This window comes from Dermacentor silvarum, chromosome 1 (genome assembly GCF_013339745.2).
Source record: "Dermacentor silvarum isolate Dsil-2018 chromosome 1, BIME_Dsil_1.4, whole genome shotgun sequence".
In the NCBI taxonomy this organism is placed as follows: Eukaryota; Metazoa; Arthropoda; class Arachnida; order Ixodida; family Ixodidae; genus Dermacentor; species Dermacentor silvarum.
This window is the reverse complement of record NC_051154.1, coordinates 74,369,174-74,394,194: the sequence shown is the minus strand read 5'-3', so window position 1 is coordinate 74,394,194 and position 25,021 is coordinate 74,369,174. Positions and strand designations below refer to the sequence as shown.

General features: G+C 44.2%; 1 protein-coding gene across 1 annotated transcript; it reads right to left on the bottom strand.

Annotated features, from left to right (window-relative positions):
* Nucleotides 1–11,155: 11,155 nt before the first annotated feature.
* LOC119446405 (mitochondrial inner membrane protein OXA1L-like) lies at nucleotides 11,156–24,305 on the bottom strand. The gene is made up of 5 exons (XM_049669971.1): nucleotides 24,214–24,305; nucleotides 23,927–24,091; nucleotides 19,218–19,322; nucleotides 15,921–16,086; nucleotides 11,156–11,421 (listed from the first exon to the last, which is right to left on the bottom strand). The coding sequence occupies exons 1-5, from the start codon at nucleotides 24,265–24,267 to the stop codon at nucleotides 11,255–11,257; spliced, it is 657 nt and encodes a 218-aa protein (XP_049525928.1). The 5' UTR covers nucleotides 24,268–24,305; the 3' UTR covers nucleotides 11,156–11,254.
* Between the last annotated feature and the right edge of the window lie 716 nt (nucleotides 24,306–25,021).

Below are 25,021 nucleotides of genomic sequence, written 5' to 3'. Positions count from 1 at the left end.
CATGTTCAACCTTTTTTACACTTGTGTAATATACTTATTACATGTATGCCCATCCTGCTAAAATATCCGTTGGGATTGGCAGTATCTCAGAAAAAAAAAAAAAAAACAGTGGCATAAGGCATGCATTGACAAGTAATGAAACTATGGCATTACAGAATCACATTATACTTATGCTAATAATTCTAGTCATAAGTTGTGTTCAGAAATTGTTATACAGTTAAACCTGCTTATAACGAACCTCCATATAACGAATTCCTGGATATAACGAAGTTCTTCTATTCCCTGCCGTTACTCCATAGAAGCACATGTATTTGAGACCTCTACGTAACGAAGTGGCAGCGGGCGACCCCCTCGAAATAACATATTTTCTCCACCGACAACCTAGAGATTTCGACCCAAATTTTGTCATTTTTGCACAAGCAGCAACCGGAAGCACCTTCTCGGCCGCGACGGAATGCGAAGCAGCGGCGTCGCGCTTGGCGCGCTTGAATTCACTGCGACTGCGAGGCGAGAGCGAGCGCACGTGTACATGCGTGCGAGCGTGCGTGAGGCGGGCCTGCATTCCTCGACCCAGCAATCTTGCCGCCGCGGGCGTGACCTTTCCCCCTTCCTTCATTTAAACCTGATCCCGCCGCTTGCTGCAGCTGGCCTAGCCCGCCAAGCCGGCACTCTCCTTTTCCAGTTGATGTTGCCGAAGAAAAAAAAAACATTTTTTTTCAATGCGCTAGCAGCGCCATTCTTTGGTTACTGCACAAGTCTCTGCGCTTCACTTCACTAACCTGACACTAGGTGGCACTATAGGGCCGTTTATAGTAAAGTCCCTATATAAGAAAAGTACCACCATCCTTTGATCAATGCCGCTTCTCTCTCTCCTGTATCTCCGAGTGGACGATGATAGCGCGCGCTTTCACTGCTTTATATTTTGTTTTTGTTTTTCCGCCTCAGAGCTATGTTGAAAGTCCTCTGCGCAGCCGCAGTCGCCGGCGTGCACCCGGCCTGAAAGCTTCAGAATTGTAGCGATTTGGGCCTGTTGGTTGCACATCGGAAATAGTTTGAAACGCAAATACACAGGCACAAAAGAGCACATGAGACACAGACGAGCGTAAACTACCAACAATGTTTATTGACCACCATATGTGTTTATTCTATGTTCACCATTACCGCTGCACATGCGCACAGTGCCTTCTAAGAAAGGACAGCTCTTTATCGGACAGGTGTACAGAAGGTGTGCTGATACAGGCTGTGCCTAATGAAGATATCTTTTCAGCTTCTATTATCTCACGGGTGAGCCTATGGTCACTTCTACTGACAACAGCACACTTCTCAAAAAGAGGTTTACATTGACAGGAACTGCAGTGCATTGCCAACCAACCATCACGTGCCATTTTCTTTATGTTTAACGCGTGTTCTTTCAATCGTTCATTCAAACATCTCCCCGTCTGCCCTATGTATTGCCACATGTTAGCAGGATACTGTAGACTACATTTGTATTACAGTGAACAAAAGGGTCTTTGTGCTGCTTATTGCAGCCTCTTTGTTTACGAACGTACCTCTGATTGCAGAATTTAATGAGCTTTTGTGGTGCCGAAAACACAACATTAACTTTCGAGTGGCCTGCAATCTTTTTGATATTATGTGACAGCCCATGAATATAAGGGATGACAGCCACTTTCTGATGCGTGTTGGGGGATGAAACCTGTGACCGATTAATCTCCATGCGCAATCTTCGGAGCAAAGATTCTGCAACAGAACACTGCACGTGCAACGAGTATCCAGCTTGTGACAATCGCTCAACCTGGTAGCGAAGACTTGATTGCATCTTATGCGAACACGATTTCCTAACTGCATTCAAAAAACATAAATTGATGATTCCTCTTTTAACCAGTTTAGAATCTGCCGAGGCATAGTGCAAAATCGGCTTATTACTTCGCGGTTCATAGCACCAACAGATTTTGTCCGATCTAAAAACAATCTTTAGTATCAAGAAACTTAAGAGTACTGTTACAAGGCATTTCATGCGTCAATTGTCAGCAGAAATGACCATAGGCTCACCCGTGAGATAATAGAAGCTGAAAAGATATCTTCATTAGGCACAGCCTGTATCAGCACACCTTCTGTACACCTGTCCGATAAAGAGCTGCCCTTTCTTAGAAGGCACTGTGCGCATGTGCAGCGGTAATGGTGAACATAGTATAAACACGTATGGTGGTCAATAAACATTGTTGGTAGTTTGCGCTCGTCTGTGTCTCATGTGCTCTTTTGTGTCTGTGTATTTGCGCTTCAAACTATTTCCGCTGAAAGCTTCAACATGGACTTTCTAGGGGCTCCACCGTCGACTTGCTTTCGCAAGCAAAAAGTAAAGAAAAAACCAAGCGCTTTAGGAGAGGAGACGGCGGAGGAAAGAGTAGATGGCGGTACTTTTTCTATATAGGGACTTTAGTTTATAGTCTGACATAACGCGAGTGCGCGCGCACGCTACGTCACGTTGGCGAAAACGAACCCCTCTATTGACCCTTTTCGCGGAGCAGTTTGTTTTAGAGAAACGAGATGGCGCTCACGGCAGCACGCCATACGTCTCCTCAGCGACCGCGCACGAATACGAAACCATTACCGCTTCTACCTTGTGCGATCAGCTGTCGAAAATGCAACTCAGTTTTCGCTAACGCACTGTGCTCCAATCATGCTAGATTGAATCATGTGGATTGAAGACGTGTGCAGTAGTTGGCTGCAAAAATAGTGACTGGCATGTTAAGGAATGAAATGAAACTGTGTGGCCAAGTTCGCGGACTGCTGCTGCAACTGTCCGAACGTGTTACCGGCACTTCGACATATACGGCTTTCCTCGAGGATACAGAAATTTGCTCATCTGCCAGCATTGTATCGTTAACCTTCAAAGAAAGGGCTTCAGTAACAGAATTGCAGCAAGAGTGAGAACCACTCGTTAAACAATGACAAAGGGAGTAGCGCCGCTTCTTGTCATAGTAAGCTTCGCGCACATTATTTATACGCATCTATCCCAAATGGCAGATAGAAGATAGAACTAACTGATAGAAGTAGACCATATATTTGTAGCGATTCACGAAGTGCAGTCCGAGCTTTTCAGAAAGGTACAATATCACAACAGGCACTAAACATCATCAAAAAGAGCAAGATCTATTACCACTCTTTATGCTGGTTCCCAGCAGACCTAGGCAATATAGAGAAGCCCCCCCCCCCCCCCCGAATCTCAACGAGATGGTTCATAACAGCGCGCGAGAACTGACCCTCCGCGACGCCACCCTCGAGGGTACAAACCATCTCCAAGAGAACAGGGATGCCCTCTCTACATACAACGAGCTCACAAAACATTTCTATCTCAGCCGAAGAGAATTTAGCACCCCACACCCCCCATTAAAAAGGCCACAAGCACTTACTTTAAGACTACTACAAACAACTTATCCCACACCAAGAAATCTACATTTCTACATGGCAGACAAATATCCTAACACACAGTGTGCAGACTGCAATGCAGCACTTGATTTCGAACACATGCTCTGGTCGTGCAACCGAACCAACGAAAATTTAGCCAAGGATCCGGACAGGCTAAAGGCAGCGATTCGCAGCCCGGACCTGACCGAGCAACTATGGGCCGTCCAGCAAGCCCACGACGTGGCCAAAAGGCTCTGCCTGCCGGTCCCAACATGGGAGCGTGCCACTTTGTGAGGCAACTCACAACTTGCAGGACCTAATAAATGTTTTCCTTCCTTCCTTCCCGAATGGCAGGAAAACTTACACCCACTAGTATCGCCGACGTATCAAGAATAAGTGAATGGGCGCACACTTCAATATATATGCGCACTGTATATGCACAATAAATGATGGACTACACCGATGGTGCACGAATGGTCGAAGCTGAATGTTTCGTGACGGTCCACAAGAGTGAGCGAGTTACTAGCTGTAACATACATTTGTTACAAGGTATTACAATGTACAAAACAGCTACGTTTCAAGCCTTGTGTACAGCAAGAACAAATCAATCGGAACTGAGCACACCCGCGTGCGATTCGGCAGAAAATAATCAGACATTGGCCGCACCGAGGAACTTCACCGAGTCAGAAACTGACAAGCCGCTGCTTCAAAATACTTGCCAAATAAATAACAAAGAGCAAAACACACTAATCCTGATTCAGTTCATGAGTGGAATGTTTGGATAGCTTGGTATACATATTTAGCCCCGCTTTTAGAACAAGCACCATAGACGCTGCTTGCCCGTTTAGACATAGCTTAATTAGCTCGGAAAGTGCTTTTGCATGTTCTCTGAAGCTGTTATCAAAGCTTCGTGTCGTCCACCAAGTCACCGTCTACGATATCTCCGAAAACAGAGGTTTTCTAAGCTGCGCCGGCATCATACACTTCCATTGTAAACAGGAGGCAATGGAGGCAGTTTAGGAAAGCAATGGACGCGTCACCACGTGATCAAACATGTCAGCGCCCACGGGATCGCTGCGAAGTGGGTCAATAGTTGAGTGCACCGGTGCAGCCAACGTAACCAGCGGCTTCCGACGCGCCTCGACGGGCCCGGCACTGTATTGGCTCCTGACCCATTCGCGCGTTGGTCGCGCTGACTGCGCCGACCCACAATGCCATTTCGCACGAAGAAATAAAGGAGCCCACACCGCTTCGCCGACGGTCGCAGACAGCGGCTTGCGGGCTTCGGATTGTTCTGCGCATGCTCTGAAGATAACAGTCGACGGCGCGCGCGTCGGAGATGGCGTTTCGGCTGGCGCAGCACAACCGGCGTAGCATGACCGGCCGCAAACAACGCTGGCTCGTGCTCCGATAACGTCGGACTATAAACGGGCCTTATACGACGCTACGACGCCATCGGTAAGCGGTAAGAATCGAGTAGATACAGTAAGCGTTTCTTTTTCGAATTTTCGTGCGGAACCTACATATAACGAATTTGTCAATTTCGTTATATCCAGGTTTAACAGTATATCGTTTAATATTTATACATGTTATGTCTTCTCAATAACTGACCTTTCGTCAGGAAAATATTTCTTGATTGTATCTTTTGTATTAAATCTTTTACAAGGCGTTACATTGCTTTTTCATAGATGTCTATTTGTGCGGTGTAATGCGCACAAAACAAATAAACTCCCTAACGTGTTTAACTGACTGAATCCACTTGTCGCATGGCTCAACCAAGAGACGCCAGACTCTTGGCAGTGCGAGGGGACTCAGGCTGTAAAACTGAATTGTCTCCTACTCTGAGGTTATGCAAATACTCATATAAGCTCGTCACTTCAGTGAACAATCTTTCGAGGTCACATGAAGTTTCCAGTGTAACTGTTATTAAAGGTAATATAAATAATCATACATGGGTGGGGTTCGGAAAGCTGGTCAGGCCCCAGCTCCCCCCCCCCCCCCCCCCCAGAAAAATGAAAACTTTCCGTCTATGCTCGCTCCTATATTCTATCTCCATCAATGACAGCTAAGCGAGATGAACCTACTGCTTAAGTTGAAAATTTTAATTGGTAATTACTTGAGAGGGTGGTGAAAACATAATTACAGGGGTAATTTCTAGAGGTAAAACACAATGTTGGGCATTTTGGACAGTCGCGAGTGGGCGCTCGTAAGCATAGGCGGTAAGTTTTTATTTTTCCGGGGGGGGGGGGACCAGCTTTCCGAAACCTACCCATGTATATATACCCTTTGCTAACAATTTTCTATTTCGCGCTTTATGGCGAAAGCAATTATATCGACACTCCATGCAGATTGTCGCTGTTGTCGTCGCCATGATGTTCCGTATTAAATCCGAAAGCCATATAAATGAGCGACCCATACACTGTGGGTGTGGGAAAAAGCACGTAACAGTGAGCCTAAAAAGATGGCCGCTTGATGGGCATTATCTTCCCACGCGCTCAATATTCGGGTTAGTTGTAGGTCACGTAATCAAATGCGAATGGAGAATGGTCTTCTCCTCTAGCCCTGCCATAACTGTGAATGACTGTGCGCGCAGGCAGACGCTTAGGCGGCCCGCGTGCCATATCTGATTGTTGGTAACCATTGGTGGGCGAGCAGGGATGGCTGCTAACTTCATGCGCGCCGTCTTCCTTGCCGGGCTGTCTTTCCGCGCCTCTGGTGTTGCAGAGTCAAGAGACAGAGGTCATTGCAGATCACTGACAGAGGCCGTCTGTAGTGGACATAAAAATTGGCAGATAATGATGATGAATCTAATTTTCAGAGTTGCGGTGAATCGCGCATCTGTATGAACCGTTCGCCATACAGGGTGTTTCAGCGAACACTTTCAAAAATTTTTAAAGGTTGCCTGTGGCAGATTCTAGTTCATGAGCCGGTCTACTCGAAGAGACGGACATTACTTGCAAAAAAAAAATAGAAATGCATAATAGACTAATTAACAAAATTAACCAATTAAGTTTTTAGCTAATTACCTTATGACCCATGTTGCAATTTACAAATTCTAGCCGTGGAGTTCGGATCCACTTGGAACTAATTCTCAGGCTGACACCAGTGTCGATATATAAGATTCTCTAAAATAGTGTTTGCCTGAGCTCGTTGGTTGCACGTTCTGCTGGAAACCATTTGTGCTAAGATTCTCTAACTTTGCGGAGAAATGCATTGGCAGTCACTTTAACAAAACATTGTTTTATGCATCGAAGCACAAAAGTATGAATAGATATATAAATCATGGGATTTTACGTGCCAAAACCACAATCTGATTATGAGGCACGCCGTAGTGGAGGACTCTGGAATAATTCAGACCAACTGGGGTTCTTTAACGTACAGTATGCGGGTGTTCTAGCATTTCGCCCCCATTGATATGCAGCCGCCGAGGCCGTGATTTGATCCCGCGACCTCATGCTTAGCAGTCCAACACCATAGCCACTAAGCAACTATGGCGAGTAAGCACAAAAGTAACTGGAACGCCAATGCATTTCTCCGCAATGTTCGGGAATTAATATCTCGAAACTGGTGCCATCCTGAGAATTAGTTCCTAGTGCATCCGCCTTGCGAACTCCATGGCTAGAATTTGTAAATTGCAACATGGGCCATAAGTTAATGTTCAAAACCTAATTGGTGAATTTTTGTTAATTAGTCAATTATGCATTTCAATTTTTTGTGCAAGTGATGTCCGCCTCTTCGAGTAGACCAGCTCATGAACTAGAATTGTGCTATCTGCCACAGGCAACCTTTAAAAATTTCTTTAATGTGTTTGCTGAAACACCCCGTATTTATGGTCTCTGCTGCAAGAGACGATGTTTCCATCCCTAATGCATAAATGTTGTAAATAATTAGAAGAGCGTTTCTTGTTTTTCTTTTTTTTTTTTTTGTAGCCAGTCGTTAGCATTGCTTACTGGAAAGAGAATCAATATTGAGACGCATATCACTCACGTGCTTTTCACACACTGTTGATAGAAGACTCTGCCGAAGGGGTCACTGAAGGCTGCAGGTTTTTTTCAGGGTCAAAAAAGCACGCAACGTAATTTGAAGTGAGCTGAACATACATCAACATATTCATTCTCTAGGCATAGGCTATCCATTTAGTTGGCTACCTCCTTCTCTTTAAAAAATATAACAAACTTTGTCCTGTGTATATATTTAAATATATAGTGTCTGTGCATGGTGTTTTCACCGGAAATTTTAAAAAACGTTGAAGGAAGGGAACATTGATGAGGTAGGGCGCCGCTGGTGCTTCTAATGTGCTTGTCCTCCTATTGTCACGATTTGCCAAAATAAATCGAAAGTATGAATTAAAAGTCGTGCATGTCTGCGCCAACAAGGATGCCGTAAGCTTTTAGCCACAAAGTGAAAAGGTAGAGGCAACGCAAAAGAATCCTCAAATTATGTAGGTAAGAGAACTCCGGTAATGACACTTTAGGGAAGGGGTTACGGAAGTGAAAAGGTAGAGGCTAGGGATCGCCGGGGGGGGGGGGGGGGGGGGTGCTCTGCCCCCCCTCCCCCCCCTCCTCGGGAGAACTCTGGAGGGGGCTTGAGCCCCGGAGGCGTATTTTGCTTTCCGCGGATGATTGCACACGCGAGAGAGAAAAAAAGGGAGGGCGAGGAGCATGGCACAAGCTTTTTATCGACGACGACGCTCGAACGCAATCACATGGCTTGTATGAATGCATGCTCCGGAAGCGTGCCTGTATAGTCTAGTGGTTATGATGCTCACTTTGGGATCGGGGGTATGTGGGTTCGAATCCTGCCTCGGCAAGGAAGTTTTTTTTTTTTTTTTTGGTATAACCATTTTCTTTTTTTTTTTGTCCTCTCTGTTTGGCGGCGTGGTCGGTTGTGCCTAGGTCCGACGCGAAGCGGTGGTCGTTGGGGTGTTGTGGAGAGCAGCGATAGCAACAGCCCAAATAAAAAAATACTGCTCCAGTCAGGTAGACTGCTCCCTCCCTGATAGTGAGATATTTGGATCATCAAAACAGTGATGCATTTATTTAGGAATGCCATCGATCCCTTAACAGCAGCCACAGTTGTGCCTAGTCCCCACCAGCCCATCGTGTTCTCCGTTCCACCGGTGCCATCCTCCTCGCCCTCCTTTTTTTTCTCTCTCACGTGTGCAATCATTCGCGGAAAGCAAAATACGCGCCCCGGAGCCCCCCCCGTAGTCGGCGCCTATGCGTAGGATATGCACATGCAGTTTGCTGCGAACGGTGACAGCCCTATTTGGGGTCAGTTCAAAGGAATAACTGCAGAAGATGCAGCAGATACGTTTGCTACAAGGTTTGATGTACCAAACGGAGTTGTAATGGGGACGGAATGCAAAAATACAGCATCCATGATAGCATTGTGCTCATTAAACGATTTGTGATAGTACTGTCTACGTTAAAGAACACCAACTTAATCCGGAGCCCACCACCACAGCACTTCTCATAGCTCCTGGTACTTGTAGCATCTCACACTACATAGACTGCATGTGTGTGCAGACATACAGATACATATACTACACTGTCATTGGTACTGAAGAATATTTGTTCCGGTTTTACACAACGACAAAAATAGATGTTTAGACACCACTGCTGGTCACATCTTCACTATGTAATGCACATTGATGAAAGGCCTGCTCAATTTACTATCTGCAAGGTGATCCCGTGCTTCTGGTAAAGCTGTGGTTAGCACCACTAATTGTTAAGACATGCATGAGAAAAATGTTAACTAGAATTTTCCTATTTCCATGGCAAAGTCAGTTTAAATTTAAATCGAATATGTGTCACATGTTCCAATGGTTGATAAGTTTACCTCCAGTGTGGGTATGTGTGGCTTTAGTAACATCGCTTTCTGTGAAAATTCTGTATTTTGTAACACTAGTATGTGGTCTCACGATTGCAGTGTTGTGGCACAAGGACAATACTCTGCAGGTGGTGCAACCCTCTTTGGCAGGTGGGTTAGAGCTGTCTTTTGGTTGTCTGTCTATATTTCTAAAGTGCACAAGTGCCTTAGCTTAATCTGAACGTTCATGGCCTGCAATCACCTTTTGGGTCACCCCCAAAACTACCTAAATGGCAAAAAAAAAGCTTTGCTTTGTTTCAATCCTTTTTCCTTCATTTACTGAAATGGATCCATAGCAAACACATTCAGGCATTTTGTTTTCCAAATGATGAGCTTGAGCGCATTTTCTTGAATCGGGAATTTGGGACTGTGTTGGGAAGGGAATGCTTCAAGCTCAGGCAATGTTCTGCCAGGCAATGAAACCACAGAATAAATTTTGTAACACTAGCTACAAGGTACAATCAAAACAACTAAATGTTAGTTTGGGCCAGTTGCTAATTGCCAAAGCTTCTCCATTTAATGCGAAATGACAAATGTACAATGGGGGACACACAAACACGAATACACAGGACAGTGTGCTACTGACATCATTAGTTTTATTAAAGAGCAAATGTGCCTTTATGCTTATGCACATTATACCACCACCCCACTGCTGTTGCCATCTACGCATAACCCTAAAAAGAAAGGTGAACTCTTTGTCCAGGAGGTCTATGCCTATGTCCTGTTCATTCATGTTCATGCTGTCTCCTGTTCTTGCTGTTCATTAAATATGCGAGTTCCAGCAAAACAAATACACAGCAACTGTCCTGCAGTGCTTTCATGTCTATACAGGTAGGAAGCACAACATCAAGAATAAGACATTGCTTACACTGTTGCAAGGCTAAAAGAAATCCAACCCAATGAAAGAGCCTCACAGAAAAGCAGTAATGTTACCTATATATATATATATATATATATATATATATATATATATATATTAAATATGCTATGATTATAAGCATAATACAAACAAGTGGACTTGCATGGATGTGAGCAAGGTCCTAAGTGATTTGTACTAGACTCATCAGTGACACCATACATGCTGTAAACATTCAAAGTAAAATGATAATCCATATGAATGTTCATCATAACGGACATTTTGTCATAAAAAGCAAAACTTGAAATTTCTCAATGCTAAATTGTACATAGTGGCAACTTCTCTTGCTTTGCAAAAATGCAACAGTGCTTCAATCTAGACTGAACAAGAAAATGACTTTTTTTTTTGTAGTAGTGACCAATTTTTCACAATTTCCACACCCCAAACAAAATTTAAGTAACATAAGAACATTCTACATGCTGGTACCACTTTTGTAATCATGAGCTTTGCCAAATTTGGAGTTGAAATGCTTCCTCTTGCTTATCATAAAATAATTATTTCTTGCTCCCCACAATGGCCCAGTTTTTTCCTGATAAGTAGCCCTTGCAAGTTGTGGTTCAACTAGCTCAATCACTGAACTGCATTTAAAGAGTGCAGGAACAAAAAGACTGGTTCTGGTTCATACAAAAGCACAGATCCCACTTGTGATCCTGCAGTTAGGAATCAGGCAGCAATACCTGATGTCAAGAGTAGGTGCTTCTGGCACGAGTGCAGTAAGTTTTAAAAAATCTGGTCCCCGATTCACAAGACTTGTCTTACGTAGCAGGGTCTCTCTGTGATCAGCCTGGCAGGTCATCGGTACCAAGATGGTAAAGACAGAATAAATAATGTGTTGGAAAACCAGAATCAGCACTTGCATAAGAAAAGTTTTGCGAATTCGAACTGCAGTACAAAGGTAATACAAAGGTACAAAGACACAGCAAACAATGCACACAACGAAGACTAAATCACCAGAACCACTTGTTACGTTTATATATTTAGTTTATTTACAAGCAGCTACGGCTGAATGGTTCGTTCAGACTAAAAGGGCACATTGGAATCCTGTTGTTCTTACTAATCCTAACCATTGATTTTCGGACTTGAACCAGCTCCTTTGGCAAAAGCCTGCTTGGTGGGATTGTATGTATAAGTCTTCACCACTGGACCTATTCCAGCTTTCTTGAATCGTATCTCGTCTGCCTTAGACCTCTCTTCAATCTCTCGAGCAATGCGAGTGTTTGTGAAGGCTGTAAGTGAAAAAGAAAAAAACAGCTAGATGTAATGTCAATCCTCGAATAATTTCTTTCTCTATAATCACACACAACCACAATAAGTCAGCCTGTACCTACAATGTAATTTCTTCTATCATCTAACAAAATACAGGTATCTGATATTTACTAGTAACAAAACATTGATGACACATTGTCAGTGTTTACAATCACTAAGTGTTAGTGCTTCTGAACTTACTGAGGTCCATTAGGGCATAATCAAGGTATGCCAGCTCTCCAGAGTGGGCTTAAGGGGCCCTGCAACGCCTTCTGGAGGTAGACAATAAACCTGCCTAGTTGCTATGTTATATTATTGTGAGACCAATTATATAGACACTCTAGGCAAATTTTTGCCATTGGCGTGATGTTCAATATCAAGTCCAAGTGCGAGGGAAAGTGTGTGAGGATAAGCCAAGAAGGACAGTGGCTTGATGCGCATCATCTTACCACGCACCCAGTGTTGGAGATCACGTGATCAAGCGCTTGCTAGAGGAGGAGAGCAAGCGCGCCTCCTTCTCTAGCCCGGCCGTAGCTGCGCATGTCTGTCCGCACTGCTGAGTGTATACGCACTCTTATCACTGCGGTGGGTGCAAAGGTAAAGGTGAACCGAGGTGGCTGGTGGCTTCATGCACAATGTCTTTCTGCGTGCCTAGTGTTAGACGTCACACTGAATCGCATAATATATGTTTCGAAAATGCGGTGAAGCAAACGGCAGTTCCAAGCGTTCACTACACGCTGCTGGCGCTCTTCATGGCAGTCTTGTGAGATCGAGTTCCCACGGCCATCAAGTGAGATCTGGTCATGTATTCCTGTGCTCACGTGGCACCAAGCTTAATTTAATTAGGAAGCGAATGTTTACTGCAATTTATCCGGCTGATAAATCTACAAACCTTCATGTAACTGCCTAATACCTTGCTATTGCTATCAATGCTTCACCATTCGGGTGAAACCAACTTTTCGTCATAGACAGCTTAGCCAAATGTCACACACCCATGGGGAGCAATGAACCGGCAGTTTCACCAAAAACGTAGCTTCTTATTCCCTATGTCATTTTGAAGTACACTGTCCTTCAGGATACAGGTTGAAGTAAATCAGTGGCAGTCAGTCATTGGCTGGATTCGTTCAGATGGCATCAATTAGAAGCGTAACGAATCAAGCTAAAACAATCAAGAAAGAGCCTCAAAGCTGTGAAGAAAACAAACCAGATGACCTTTGCAACTCTATGTATTGACCCTTTTCGCGGAGCAGTTTGTTTTATAGAAACGAGATGGCGCTTACGGCGGCGCGCCATACGTCTCCTCAGCGACCGCGCACGAATACGAAACCATTGCCGCTTCTACCTTGCTTCTGTGCTATCAGCTGTCGGAAATGCAACTGAGTTTTCGCTAATGCACTGTGCTCCAATCGTGCTAGATTGAATCATGTGGATTGAAGATGAGTGCAGTAGTTGGGTGCAAAAATAGTGACTGGCATGTTAAGGAATGGAATTAATCTGTGTGGCCAAGTTCGCGGACCGCTGCTGCAACTGTCCGTATGTGTTACCGGCACTTCCAGATGTACGGCTTTCCTCGAGGATACAGAACTTTGCTCATCCGCCAGCATTGTATTGCTAACCTTCAAAGGAAGGGCTTCAGCCCCAGAACGTCGGCAAGGGTGAGTACCACTCGTTAACCAATGACAAATGGAGTAGCGCCGCTTCCTGTCATAGTAAGTTTCGCGCACGTTATCTAGAAAACTTACTCCCACTCTATCGCCGACGTATCAAGAATAAGTGAATGGGCGCACACTTGAATATATGCGCACTATATACGCACAATAAGTGACGGTACTACATCGATAGCGCACGAATGGTCAAAGCAGAATGTTTCGTGACGGCCCACAAGAGTAAGCGAGTTACTCGCGATAATACGCATTTGCTACAAGGTACAGTCGAGCCCGACTACATCGAACCCGTTTATATCAAATTATCCCGTATATCGAACAATTTCTAAACACGGTAAATTTACATTGAGAATATATAGCAAAAGTTACTGTTACATCGAACGAAAATAGCAACGACAACGATATATCAAACTCCATGTGCCTCAAAAGTGCCCCAGCAAGTTGGCTTTCCCTCGCGGTGGCGGGGTAAACTGCCGGCACCTCCCTAAAAAAAGTGGTTTAGACCCAGCTGTGCACGGGCAAACACCCCCCTGCAAAAAATGATGCTGGCCTGCTCGCAGCGCTTACAGCCAATCAGAGGCCGTCGTGCTTTCTCCGAGGCGCGGAGGCGGTACAAGTGAGCGCCATTTTTTCTTTCTTTATGCTTGTGTGCCTGCTGCTGCCTCTTTTCCTCGAGTCCTCATTCAGCGAAGTTTGGAGTGAGCTGGCAGAGTTCCCGGGTGCTATCGACGGATCGACATTCGACGAGTTCGTCAGTGCGGACGATGATGTCGCCATCATGGGCCAGCTACAAGATGAGGACTACGTTGCAGACGTCGTGCCGACCACGAGCCAAAGCGACAGCAATAAGGAAATTGACGATGGCCCGTTGCCTACATCCTCCGAAGTGATTAGTGCACTTGCGTTGGTCCGGCGCTATTGCGTGAATATAGAAGGTTGCGGTCTCAGCTGCTCCGACTCGTTGGACAACGTGGAGGCGTCCGTGCTGTCGCAGGCAGCGAAGTCGTTGAAACAGAAGAAAATCCAGGACTATCTTGTTCCAAAGTAGGGCACGCAAGTAAGCCACCATATTAATAAAGTACTTTTCTTATTAGTATGTGCCTTTGCATCATCAAATTCTATGGCGGGCCTATATCGAATTATGCCATATATCGAACTAACAAACGTTTTTTGGCGAGTTCGATATACCTGGGTTCGAATGTATTGCAATGTGCAGAACAGCTACGATTCAAGCCTTGTGCGCAGCAAGAACAAATCTGTCGGAACTGAGCACACCCGCGAGCGATTAGGCAAAATATAATCAGATAGTGGCCGCACCGAGGAACTTCACTGAGTCAGAAACTGACAAGCCGCTGCTTCAAAATATTTGCCAAATAAAGTACAAAGAGCAAAACACACTAATCCTGATTCAATTCATGAGCGGAATGCTTGGAATACATATTTAGCCCCGCTTTTAGAACAAACACAATATACGCTGCTGTTAATCAGCTCCGAAAGCACTTTTGCATGTCCTCTGAAGCGGTGATCAAAGCTTCATGTCGTTCACCCAGTCACCATCCACGATATCGCCCAAAACAGGTTTTCTAAGCCGCGCCGGCATCATGCACTTCCATTGTAAACAAGGAGGCAACGGAGGCAGTTGAGGCAAGCAATGGACGCGTCACCACGTGATCAAACATGGCAGCGCCCACGGGATCGCCGCGAAAAGGGTCAATAAATTACGCAGTAGCTGGTTTAGCTGCATGATAAAATAAATGCAGCAAAGATACAGCATGACGACTTGCCAATGGGCTAAAAAGGATGTTCCACATCTGCCCAACATGGTTCTGAGTGGCGCTGGCTAACACTCCTAGGGCTACATCTAGTAAACATAAATACCCAAGTTAGTGGACGAATTGATGGCCGTCGCTGTAGCACAATTGGTAGTGCAACGCACGCGTAATGCGGAGGTTGCGGGTTCGGCTCCCGCCGGCGACAAGTTATCTTTTCGTCCACTTTCATTTCCCCTTTTTTCATTATTTTCTACATTCCAATTTCAACTACACTTAATTTCCCCGATGCTTTCCTTGGCTTCGTTGTCTGTTGGCTTTATGTGGTTATGACTAATAAAATCGAGCTCCTCGGCTCCCATTCTTCTTTCGTATTTCATTACGAGGGTCTCGAATCTGGCAGCCTTGATGTCATTAGGTAGCATACGAGGGTTTATTAGCCACGTGCCTGCTCTCTAAGATCACGTGTATCGTGACGCCATCGGGCTAAAAAAGATGTTCCACATCCGCCCACCATGGTTCTGAGTGGCGCTGGCTAACACTCCTAGGGCTAGATCTAGTAAACATAAATACCCAAGTTAGTGGACGAATTGATGGCCGTCGGTGTAGCACAATTGGTAGTGCAACGCACGCGTAATGCGGAGGTTGCGGGTTCGGCTCCCGCCGGTGACAAGTTATCTTTTCGTCCACTTTCATTTCCCCTTTCTTCATTATTTTATACATTCCAATTTCAACTACACTTAATTTCCCCGATGCTTTCCTTGGCTTCATTGTCTGTTGGCTTTATGTGGTTAAGAACACAGCAAAGTATTTATAGTGTTGAGCCTTGCTATGAACAAAGACAGCCAATGAGTGTACAATTAGCACATATTTCTCAGTTTCAGTGTCTCACTTAAGAGAATTTTTGAGCACTTTCAGAGATCACTAGCCACAGATAATTTTTGAGCACTTTCAGAGATCATTAACCACAGATAAATGCAATAGAGCAATATGTAACAAGCACATGCACACTTGTGGAAAAGAGGAAGGAAGCTCATGCTCACTCACATTCTTTGACACCTTCTACAAATCCCTTTTTCGAAAGGGTCAGTTCACTCTTCTTGTGTTTGACCAATGCTGGTATGTTTAAACGCTTCCGCACTGCTTCAATGCGAAGCACACCCACTTGACACAGGGTAAACACGTTGCTTGTGACCCAGTAACACAGAAGAGCCTGCATTTATTATTAAGAATTGCATTGCAGTAACCAACCCCATATGAAGGCATACGGTAGAGGAAGACAAAGGCTTTAAATCAATTAAACTAGCAAAATGCCTAATGACCTTTTGAAAACACTGCAATATAGATTGTTAGTTTATTGGTGGCGCATTACTTGTGTTGGTGCGAACAAGAAGTTTTGTGACAATCACTCAGTAACCATTTAATTAACAAATTCACAAGTAAATACACTTCAAGTTAATTGAAGGCACAAATTACAATTGTGGAATTGAAGTCAGTCATTGCTCAAGGGATGCCCACTTAAGGACTACTGAGACTACTATGAGTTCTAAGATATTTGTCCCCAAAGTCGGCCACAAACCACACTGGTGTTCTACACAGTCTTGTGCCACAGTGTTTAAAAAAAGCTTTCTGAGAAAATGTGAAACGGCAACACACTTTCCTGCAAGTTTACTGATGGATATCTCATAATTGGTCCTAGGGTCGAGATACCAAGAAGACATGTCTTAAGCACCGACAGGCTCATCACTATGAGCATTATCAGAGCTTGGAGCTGATACTGTACACTAAAATTACCATGACAAGCCATGTGCCAAAAGGCATCTTCAGAAGTGACAGTTTGTCTTTAAAAAATGGTGGCTAATTGGTAGAAAACACACTGAATTTAAAGCAGCATAAACATTGACGTTCGCGACACTCGTAGTGAGAACAACTCTTGCTAACTAAATGAAACCACTGTACATTAACCCTTTGAGCGTCACCGCTGTACAAGTATGGCAGTAGGAAATAATCTCAAGTGGTCACGGCCGTATATGTATGATGGCAACCAAGCATTAAAAAAATATTTGCTTTTTCCAGAATGAAGCACTGCCTAGGGTTGCTTTGATGACTGGCACTGTGGTAGCTGGCACTGTGGTAGTATGGGAGTATTCCCACTAGCGCCTGGTCTACTGCCACATGCTCACGCCCATGCTTGCACTCTTTAAATTTTTAATTCTTGCACGAATCGTTTCGAGTTATGGGCGTCAGGAAAACTGATTTCTATCTGGTTTCTTATCATTGAAAGTTACTATAGAATGCTAGCCCACATGGCTCTCCCATAGGGGCGCAATTACTTTCTTTACGGGCAGGTGCTCGCGAAACATGATACTGCCGTGCGTGCATCTCTTTGAGACACAAAAGAACTAATTGAATCTCACCTAGTGATCTAACAACTGATTACTGCAACTTTCTCCCTCGCTTCGTTCTTCTGATGGGTGCATACCACTGAGTTTGCTTCCGGGTGCTCACATGGCATGCCTCACATATGCTAAGGGTGCACATCCCATGGAGCCGTATTCTCCAAGGATAAACTTTATTTTCCATTCTTCTGGCCATTCATCATTGGTTTGGACATAGCTCAAAGGCTGCTACATCGCTGTCTTTGCTGGGATCACACCCTCGGCATGACACAACAAAAGTGGGAAATGAAATGGAATGTTTCAAAATCTGTGCCCTAGTTTTGTCAAACATATATATAAAACTTAAAAACAGGTTGTGTGAATTTTATTACACTTGTAAAAAATAAATTATGCTAGTTTATCCATGTATTCAGCAATAAATCATGTATAAAACTGCACATTAAAAAAAGCTTTTGCCGCTTTACTGTCACCAAACATTTATTTGCTTGTTTGTTCTCCAAATAAATCACTATAAAATTTAAGTCAGCCATCAAAATGTGATCCTGAAGGGGGGGGACGCATTTCAAGAAAAAATGCCTCAGGGAAGTAATAACACCAATACATTCTCATTTCCCATGTTCAGCTAGATACAGTATAGACCACTTATAACGTAACCGCTTATAGTGCAGGACTGGATGTAGTGCGGTCTTTTCAGACTCCCGTTAATTTTCCCATAGCATTCCATGTATACACGTATCGCTTATAGTGCAGTTGCGGGAAACGAAATACCGGTTACAGTGCGGCTGCGTGGGAGTACGGAAGTCAGCGGAGACAGCGAACGCTCCCCTCAAACGGGCGCCCCAAGGAGTGCTCGAGGAAGAAAGAGAGACGAAGTGGAGGAGAAGGGCACGTGGTGCAAACGAACAGCCAGTAAGGCTGAAACCAGAATTTTGAGTGCGAGTTGTGAAATATCACGGCGCGCATAGCGAGCGAGGGCCACGAAACTGCCAACGCCGGCCAACGCTCACTTCACAATAACGGCAGTAAAAGAAACTTCAGGGAACAAGCGGCACCGGCACGGCACGGCGAAGGCCGCACGCGGAGACCGTGGAATGTGAGGGAGGAGGGCGGCAGGGAAGCGGATTTCGCCTCGGCAACTCCGCCGTTTCGGTGGCTCCCCTCGCCCTCCCTTGTAGCTCCCTCACTTACGACTTTCACCGTGCGCGCTCGCCGCCGCTACAAACGGCCCGGCACCAGCTCCCCGAAGTTTAGTTTTCTGTCGTTATCGGGAAGCGGGCATTTGCCGGCGTGGGCAGTTTCGTTGGCCGGCCTGGGACAGCGCCGCTGCTTCCCTCTGCACCGTAGCCGCAGCGTGCAAGGTCAACACGTGACTAGAAAGTAGAGGAAGCATAAAGGAGAAAGAAGGGTTTTTCTACGCATGGCTACGCTAGCGTGGCTGAGATGTCGGCACTAGAGTGTACTAGAATATCTAGTACACTCTAGTCGGCACATACAGGCATGTTCCGGCGCAACGCAGAATCGGCGACCTTGCCATTTGAGAGAGGGTGAAATTTCTGCCGCATTTTTTTTTCTTTCTTTTTTTTTTGCTCTGTTCGCGCGTGACATTGAGGGGTCTCTCCTAAGCTTTTACTCTATGGCGGTGCCGGAGCAATGCCTGGTCGTAGGCGCCGCCGCGTGATTTGGTTCGAATTAACGAGATTCGACTGTAAATTGAATGCAAACGTTTTAGCCGCATTCCTCGACTGTCGCATACGCGTGGCGGCTGGGTGCACATGTTTTGCATATGTGCGCGCCTTGAAAATTGTTGCTTTGGTTATAGTGCGGTACCGCTTATAGTGCGGATATTTGCGACTCCGGCAACTTACGTTATAAGCAGTCTACACTGTAGTTGCAAACACAGGAGAATACAGAATCAAGAGCAAAGATCCCAAAATTACAAGCATACCGATGGAAAGTTCATGGTGATTGGGAAAATAACCACTGGCAGGCACCGGAAAACATATCGTGTCCACTGCAGATTGTCAGCTCGGACACCACTTTCTGCACCAAGCTGAAAGATAATGGCACGTAAGACTCTGCAATAGCGGTATACACACTGTTTTCTGAGATACTTCAAAATATAGAATAGAGGTAAGGTCAGAGAAAACTAGTTTTATGTTTGGCTAAGAGCAATAAATCTCTTGAGTACAAAACAGCGTCAAAACTTGCACGCAAAACTTTCTAATTGCACACAACAAAATAGAACTAACCTAGACACTCGAGTACCTTGTCCTTGTGGCACTCTTTTAAAGGGCCCCTTACCAGGTCTGGCCATTTTGAGCTGACAAGCGCAGTGCATACAATGTGCGCTAACGACCGTGTCTGCTAAGTATTACAGACACCACTATGTGCCACGGAAGCAGGTCAAATTTAAAACTAAACGCAGTTTGCCCTTCTCCTCACGGGTGCTGCGCTGCCAGCCGGAGAGTCAACGTATATCACACAAGTGCACCTACGTAAATCGCAGTGCTGTGACGTCGCTCATAGTGACACGTGGTTTCGAGAATTATTCAAGGTAACATCACTTGCTTAATCTGGTGCTTCAATAGACAAATGAAAGTTTACAGAAATAATAAAACATACAAACTGAATGTCTGCGTATTTTTGTTTTAATTAGCACCGCAGCAAGAGAGACGTACTTCCGTTTTGTCTGCTTGTTCCCACGTCGTGCAGTCACACGCGCTGACAACGAAATTATGTCATTCTGAAATTATGTCAACGAAATTGTGTCTATGTTCCAGCGCACGATCATGCTCTGTGATCCGCTTGCATCTGCCTCAGGGTTCATGCAGCACTGACTTATACTGCTAGTCGGGTGTTCTCGTGCGCAAAATCGTGCGCAGCGCGATTCAAGACAAGCGCAACAGCTTGCGCTCGAGGCCGTCACCGGAAGTGTGCTGCACAGCAAAAAATGCGAGAAATAAAAAAGAAAGAGGCATGCCCGTGAAGTATGCTTCACGCGATTTTCCAGCTTCGGCATGGGAAAATGCAGGAAAGGAATTTTGCTTGCGGAGGCTAGATGGCGCAAGGGCAGAGAGTGTCTCTCTTGGCAGTGACGCTCGCCTTTTGAAAGCATGGTTTCGCGGCACTGAAATACATGTATTTATATCTCGGCTATTAATGAACCAATTTGAAAAATTATTGCGGTAGGACGCTCCCTAGAGGGCACGTAACAACTTCCAACATATAAACAAAATTTGCTATGTGGCCTGGTGAGGGGCCCTTTAAGAATGTTGAGTGGTGGCTAAGCAAAAGTGCAGTTCATCAGGGAAATTACTGAGACACGTGACTGCCAAGCTTACAAAAAAGTGCTTTTGGGCTAGCTGGTTTGACGTAGTGCTATTTTCCAGAGCAACACTGGGACAACCAAATGTACCAAATACATAGTGCTCTGTCTTGCCTTGTCCATCTGGCTGTCCCGTTCTTCCACTGGGGAAATGTGTGTGAGAACCTTCATTTATGTCGTCAAACCTTAACAGAAATATTTGCCCCAGCTTAAAGATCTTGTGGTATGAAAAGCAGAAGTATGACTGACAGCAAACTACATAATCATTAAACAGGATAAACACCAGCCAAGGTTTTAAAATCTTTACGTCTAGGCCTTAACACGGGAGCCTTGGTTAAAATCGGAATGAAACTAAACACACCGTAAACAAGGCTTACATGCTGGGCTGAAACATCAAATTTATCATTTTTAATCTTGGTTGAGGTCTGTCCTGTTTCATCATCATTCTTAATGACAAGACGAGGTTCCGTCAGACTATCGACAATGAAACTGCATACTGACTGTTGCGACATTACATCTGCTTTGATTGTGAAGTCAAGTATACATATAACAAACCTGACTGTCACATGAATTTACAGTCAGACCTCGTTATAATTAAATGGGACATAATGAAATAATTAATATAATGAAGTAAGTGAAATTCCCTTTTAAATCCTCTGAGAGGTCCATGCATTTGAAGCCTTGTTTTAATAAAGTAAAATTGTCTAGCCAATGGATATAACGAACTAGATTTGTCTCCGAAACCAAAAAAATACCTGATCCCTGCATGCCAAATATATTGCTTTCCACGGTGTTAAGCACACATTCGGTGCAGAAGTTCAAAACTCTCATGCCCAGGCATTAAATATGCCATCAAGCAACACTGGACTTTTTCCAGGCACCACTGTGTGTGGCTGAGCGTAAGCAGCGGATCATTATCATCATCGCACTTCTGTCTCTCACAGTGGTGCTATGCAGGCTGGTACAGCTGGGTGTGGCCCCCCAGGTTGCACTGGTGCGTTGCCATTTTGCCAGTTTAACTATGCTATAGACGAGCCAAGTGTAAAGCCGAAAAGAAAGGCCATCACATTGGAACAGAAGGCAGCTATCGTAAAGGCAGTCGCGTCAGGTGCTAAGTCGTGTGTTGCAAAAGCTGGAGATTCCTTTACTGTTTTATTAAACTTTCATCACATATGTGGCCGTGTAGCGGTTCCGTGGAATGCAAAGCCATCTCCTTCGATGCTTGTTTAAAGTTGTGCACATCATAGGGAATATAGTGCAGTAAAGTGCAACAATGGATATAACGAAGTAATGGATATAACAGGATATAACAAAGTAATTTTGGCTCCCCCTTCAACTTTGTTACAACAAAGTTTTACTGTATGTTTTATATTTAAATGTTTGCAATAAGTGGACTTTCATCAAGAGCTGCAATATATTGTGGAAAGAAAAATCAATAATGCAATGTTTCTTTTTTTTTCCTTTTTTTTTTGTTTGTAATGCTAACCTGGAAGCTACATTTTCAAATTCAGTGAAGTAGACAGCTGTTCATCTATGAGGGCTCTGCTGCAGACCATTCATTATGTAGGTGTTGTAGTGCCTGTAGTCAGTTAATGTAATTCAGCGTCCTCAGCTAGACTATTTTAAGTGGAAGACATCACTTCTGCAGCAAATGAGGCTGTACAGCTCCACGAAATTTTTCGCGGAGCCTATTAGAGATATTCGAAATTGAAAATTGAACTCGAAATATTCAGTATTCTATTCTATATTGGACGGCTGTTTTTCTTAAACACTAGATTAAAAAATCTTGTTATTTGAATGCCGTTATAAATTTCTACTGTTTTCCCCCTACTTAATACAGATGTCAGTAAAAGGAAACGCTACGAAAAGGAAGGGCGTCTGATGCAACGCACCATGTGCTGCACACTCTTGCAATGACACAGCATCTTTATGTGTATGGCTGCTGCAGCTGTACAACATTAAACTTCATTGATATTCGTGTAAAAACACCGATTTCTATCTACCATATGCCAGGGAGCCCATTTCTTCCACCTCCCTAAAAGCCGGCACATGGGCCATGCAGACAAGTCAATGGCACTGTGTAGCATTTCTCCATAGGGCAGGATAAAGATTACTGTGCTTGTCTCTTTTTCTATCTCTCTCGCCCTTCCACTCTCTTTTTATCCCCCTACTCCTTCCCCTCGTGCAGGGTAGCCAGCCAGACCTACCTCCGGTTAAACTCCCTACCTTTCTATGCATCCTTTCTCTCTCTCTCTGTGCTGAACCGGTTCGCAAGCTGTTATAAATTTGTATTTTTTTGAACTGGAACTGAACCAGAATGAAATCAGAGTGCGCTGAATCTGAACCAAACCGAACCAGTACTTTTTTCTTTTCGACACCCTGCTTATGCTTAGGAGAATTCTGTAGCCACTGAGTTACCACAGCTACGGGTAATTGATGCTTGTACAAGTGGGATTAGAAGTCGGCTAAACTGTATTGGTACATTAAGTGGTATACAATTAATAAACCAGTAAGCAGTCAGTGCTGTGTTTGTATTTCCCCTTGCACTTGTCTTACACACTGTACCTACAATGAAATCTCCGTGACTGTTTCTGCCAGCCATGACCCTCTTTTCCGTGGTCTAAAAATAATTATCACTAACTACCGATCCCTTCCTCGACTGTTTCTGCCAGCCATGATCCTCTTTTCCATGGTCTAAAAATAATTATCACTAACTACCGATCTCTTCCTCGAGGGCTAACAGAGGTTGATTAAATAAATGAGACTGATTAAATGGGTATTGCAGTGGAAGATTATTATAAGTAGAGTCACTCTAACACCTCATAGTATAAGCCATCAAGATAGTTTTGACACTAAACCAGAGGTTTATGACCGCATTAATAAATTTCACAAATGTAAACATCAATAGATTAACCTGTATTGATTAACTTATTACACACCAGAGCATTTGGGCAACTTACGCCATTGATAAAAGCTTAACTAAAGGTCCTACAGAAAAGCACTGCCATGTGTTGTGACAACCCACTCACTGTTTACTATGGCCTAGCTTGGCCTTGATTGATTCAGGACTATTGCAAACATTCCTGCAGCAGAATAACTGCTCTGCTGTTACTACAGCCTTTTCTACAAGAGCAAAGTGCCATTCTGGAATGAGACCACTGCTACAAAGGGGGGAGTCATAAGTGCACAGATAAAAATTTTCAAGTGTTGCCATAGGCCTAGAACATCAGGCACTAGAACACCAGTGTATTTATTGAAACAATGCTTATTCCCATGCCTGTAACATGCTCCATAATTTTTTTGCTTTCATAGTGCAATAACCAGCTCACCTCAAGAGTGCAGAAGAGTGAAACACTGGTGATTAATGGCAGGATGTAGAAAGGATCTGGCACAGTGAGATCAGTAAACCACAACATGCCACCATATTTAAAGCTTTCCACAGGCAAGTTGGCCATTCCACGCAAGGCAAAGAAGAAGCTGATGAACACTGGAGCCTGCAAGAAAAGTTACGAGAAGTGAATCAAGGCTTCTTGATTAAGGGAAGCAATTGCATGCATTGATACATATGGTTGAAAAACACATAAAAATGCCAAGGTAATGAAGTGGTGACACATACCTGAGCGAATGGTATGATCATGCTCTTCAAGGGGTTTACATTTTTCTCTTTCATGAAATCATCAGCTCATTAGCAATACGGGCAGCTAAAAGGAATAAAAAGTCACCCATCATAAATATCAATTTGAAAAACAAGTCAGAATGTTAAAAAGGAGACAGAGAAACAACTATTTCCCCGAACATCTGAACTCCTGCTGATTACTATAGCAGTAGGCTCTCTCGAATAACGGTGCTATCTTCTCAAAACAACTTTGCAATGCATACAATGTTGGCTTCATCTACACAAGATTGCCTACTGTGGCCTCTGAAGTATACGCACAGATGACCCCCGCTCCCAAAGCCTGCATGGCACACAATACCTCCCACATGTTGCCAAGCATGAATGTTGTGCAATAGCTCGGGGGTTTGCACATCCAGTTCCCAACTGTATTGTGACAGGAGCACGAATTTGATTTTCAATGATGATGAAGTTTGTTTTACCTTCTTCATCAACAACATGACAAGGACGGCTGCAACGTGATGCCAACACCTTAGCAGAAGGATGGATACAGCAACTCAGTTTGAAGTTCTTAATTTCTGCCACAGTAAATTTAATACACATGCATGCATACACACACATGCACATACTAAACAGTTGGCAAGATTATGACAAACGTACTGAGTTGTTAGGGTAGGGTCTTCTGATCATTAAGTGACACATTTAAGCGCTCCACATAAAACGTGTATTGATTAATAAGGTTTCAAAAATGTGCATCGCTACCGATCACAGCAGCGCTGCTACCATGAGTTTTCAGCTGATCCATCCAAAC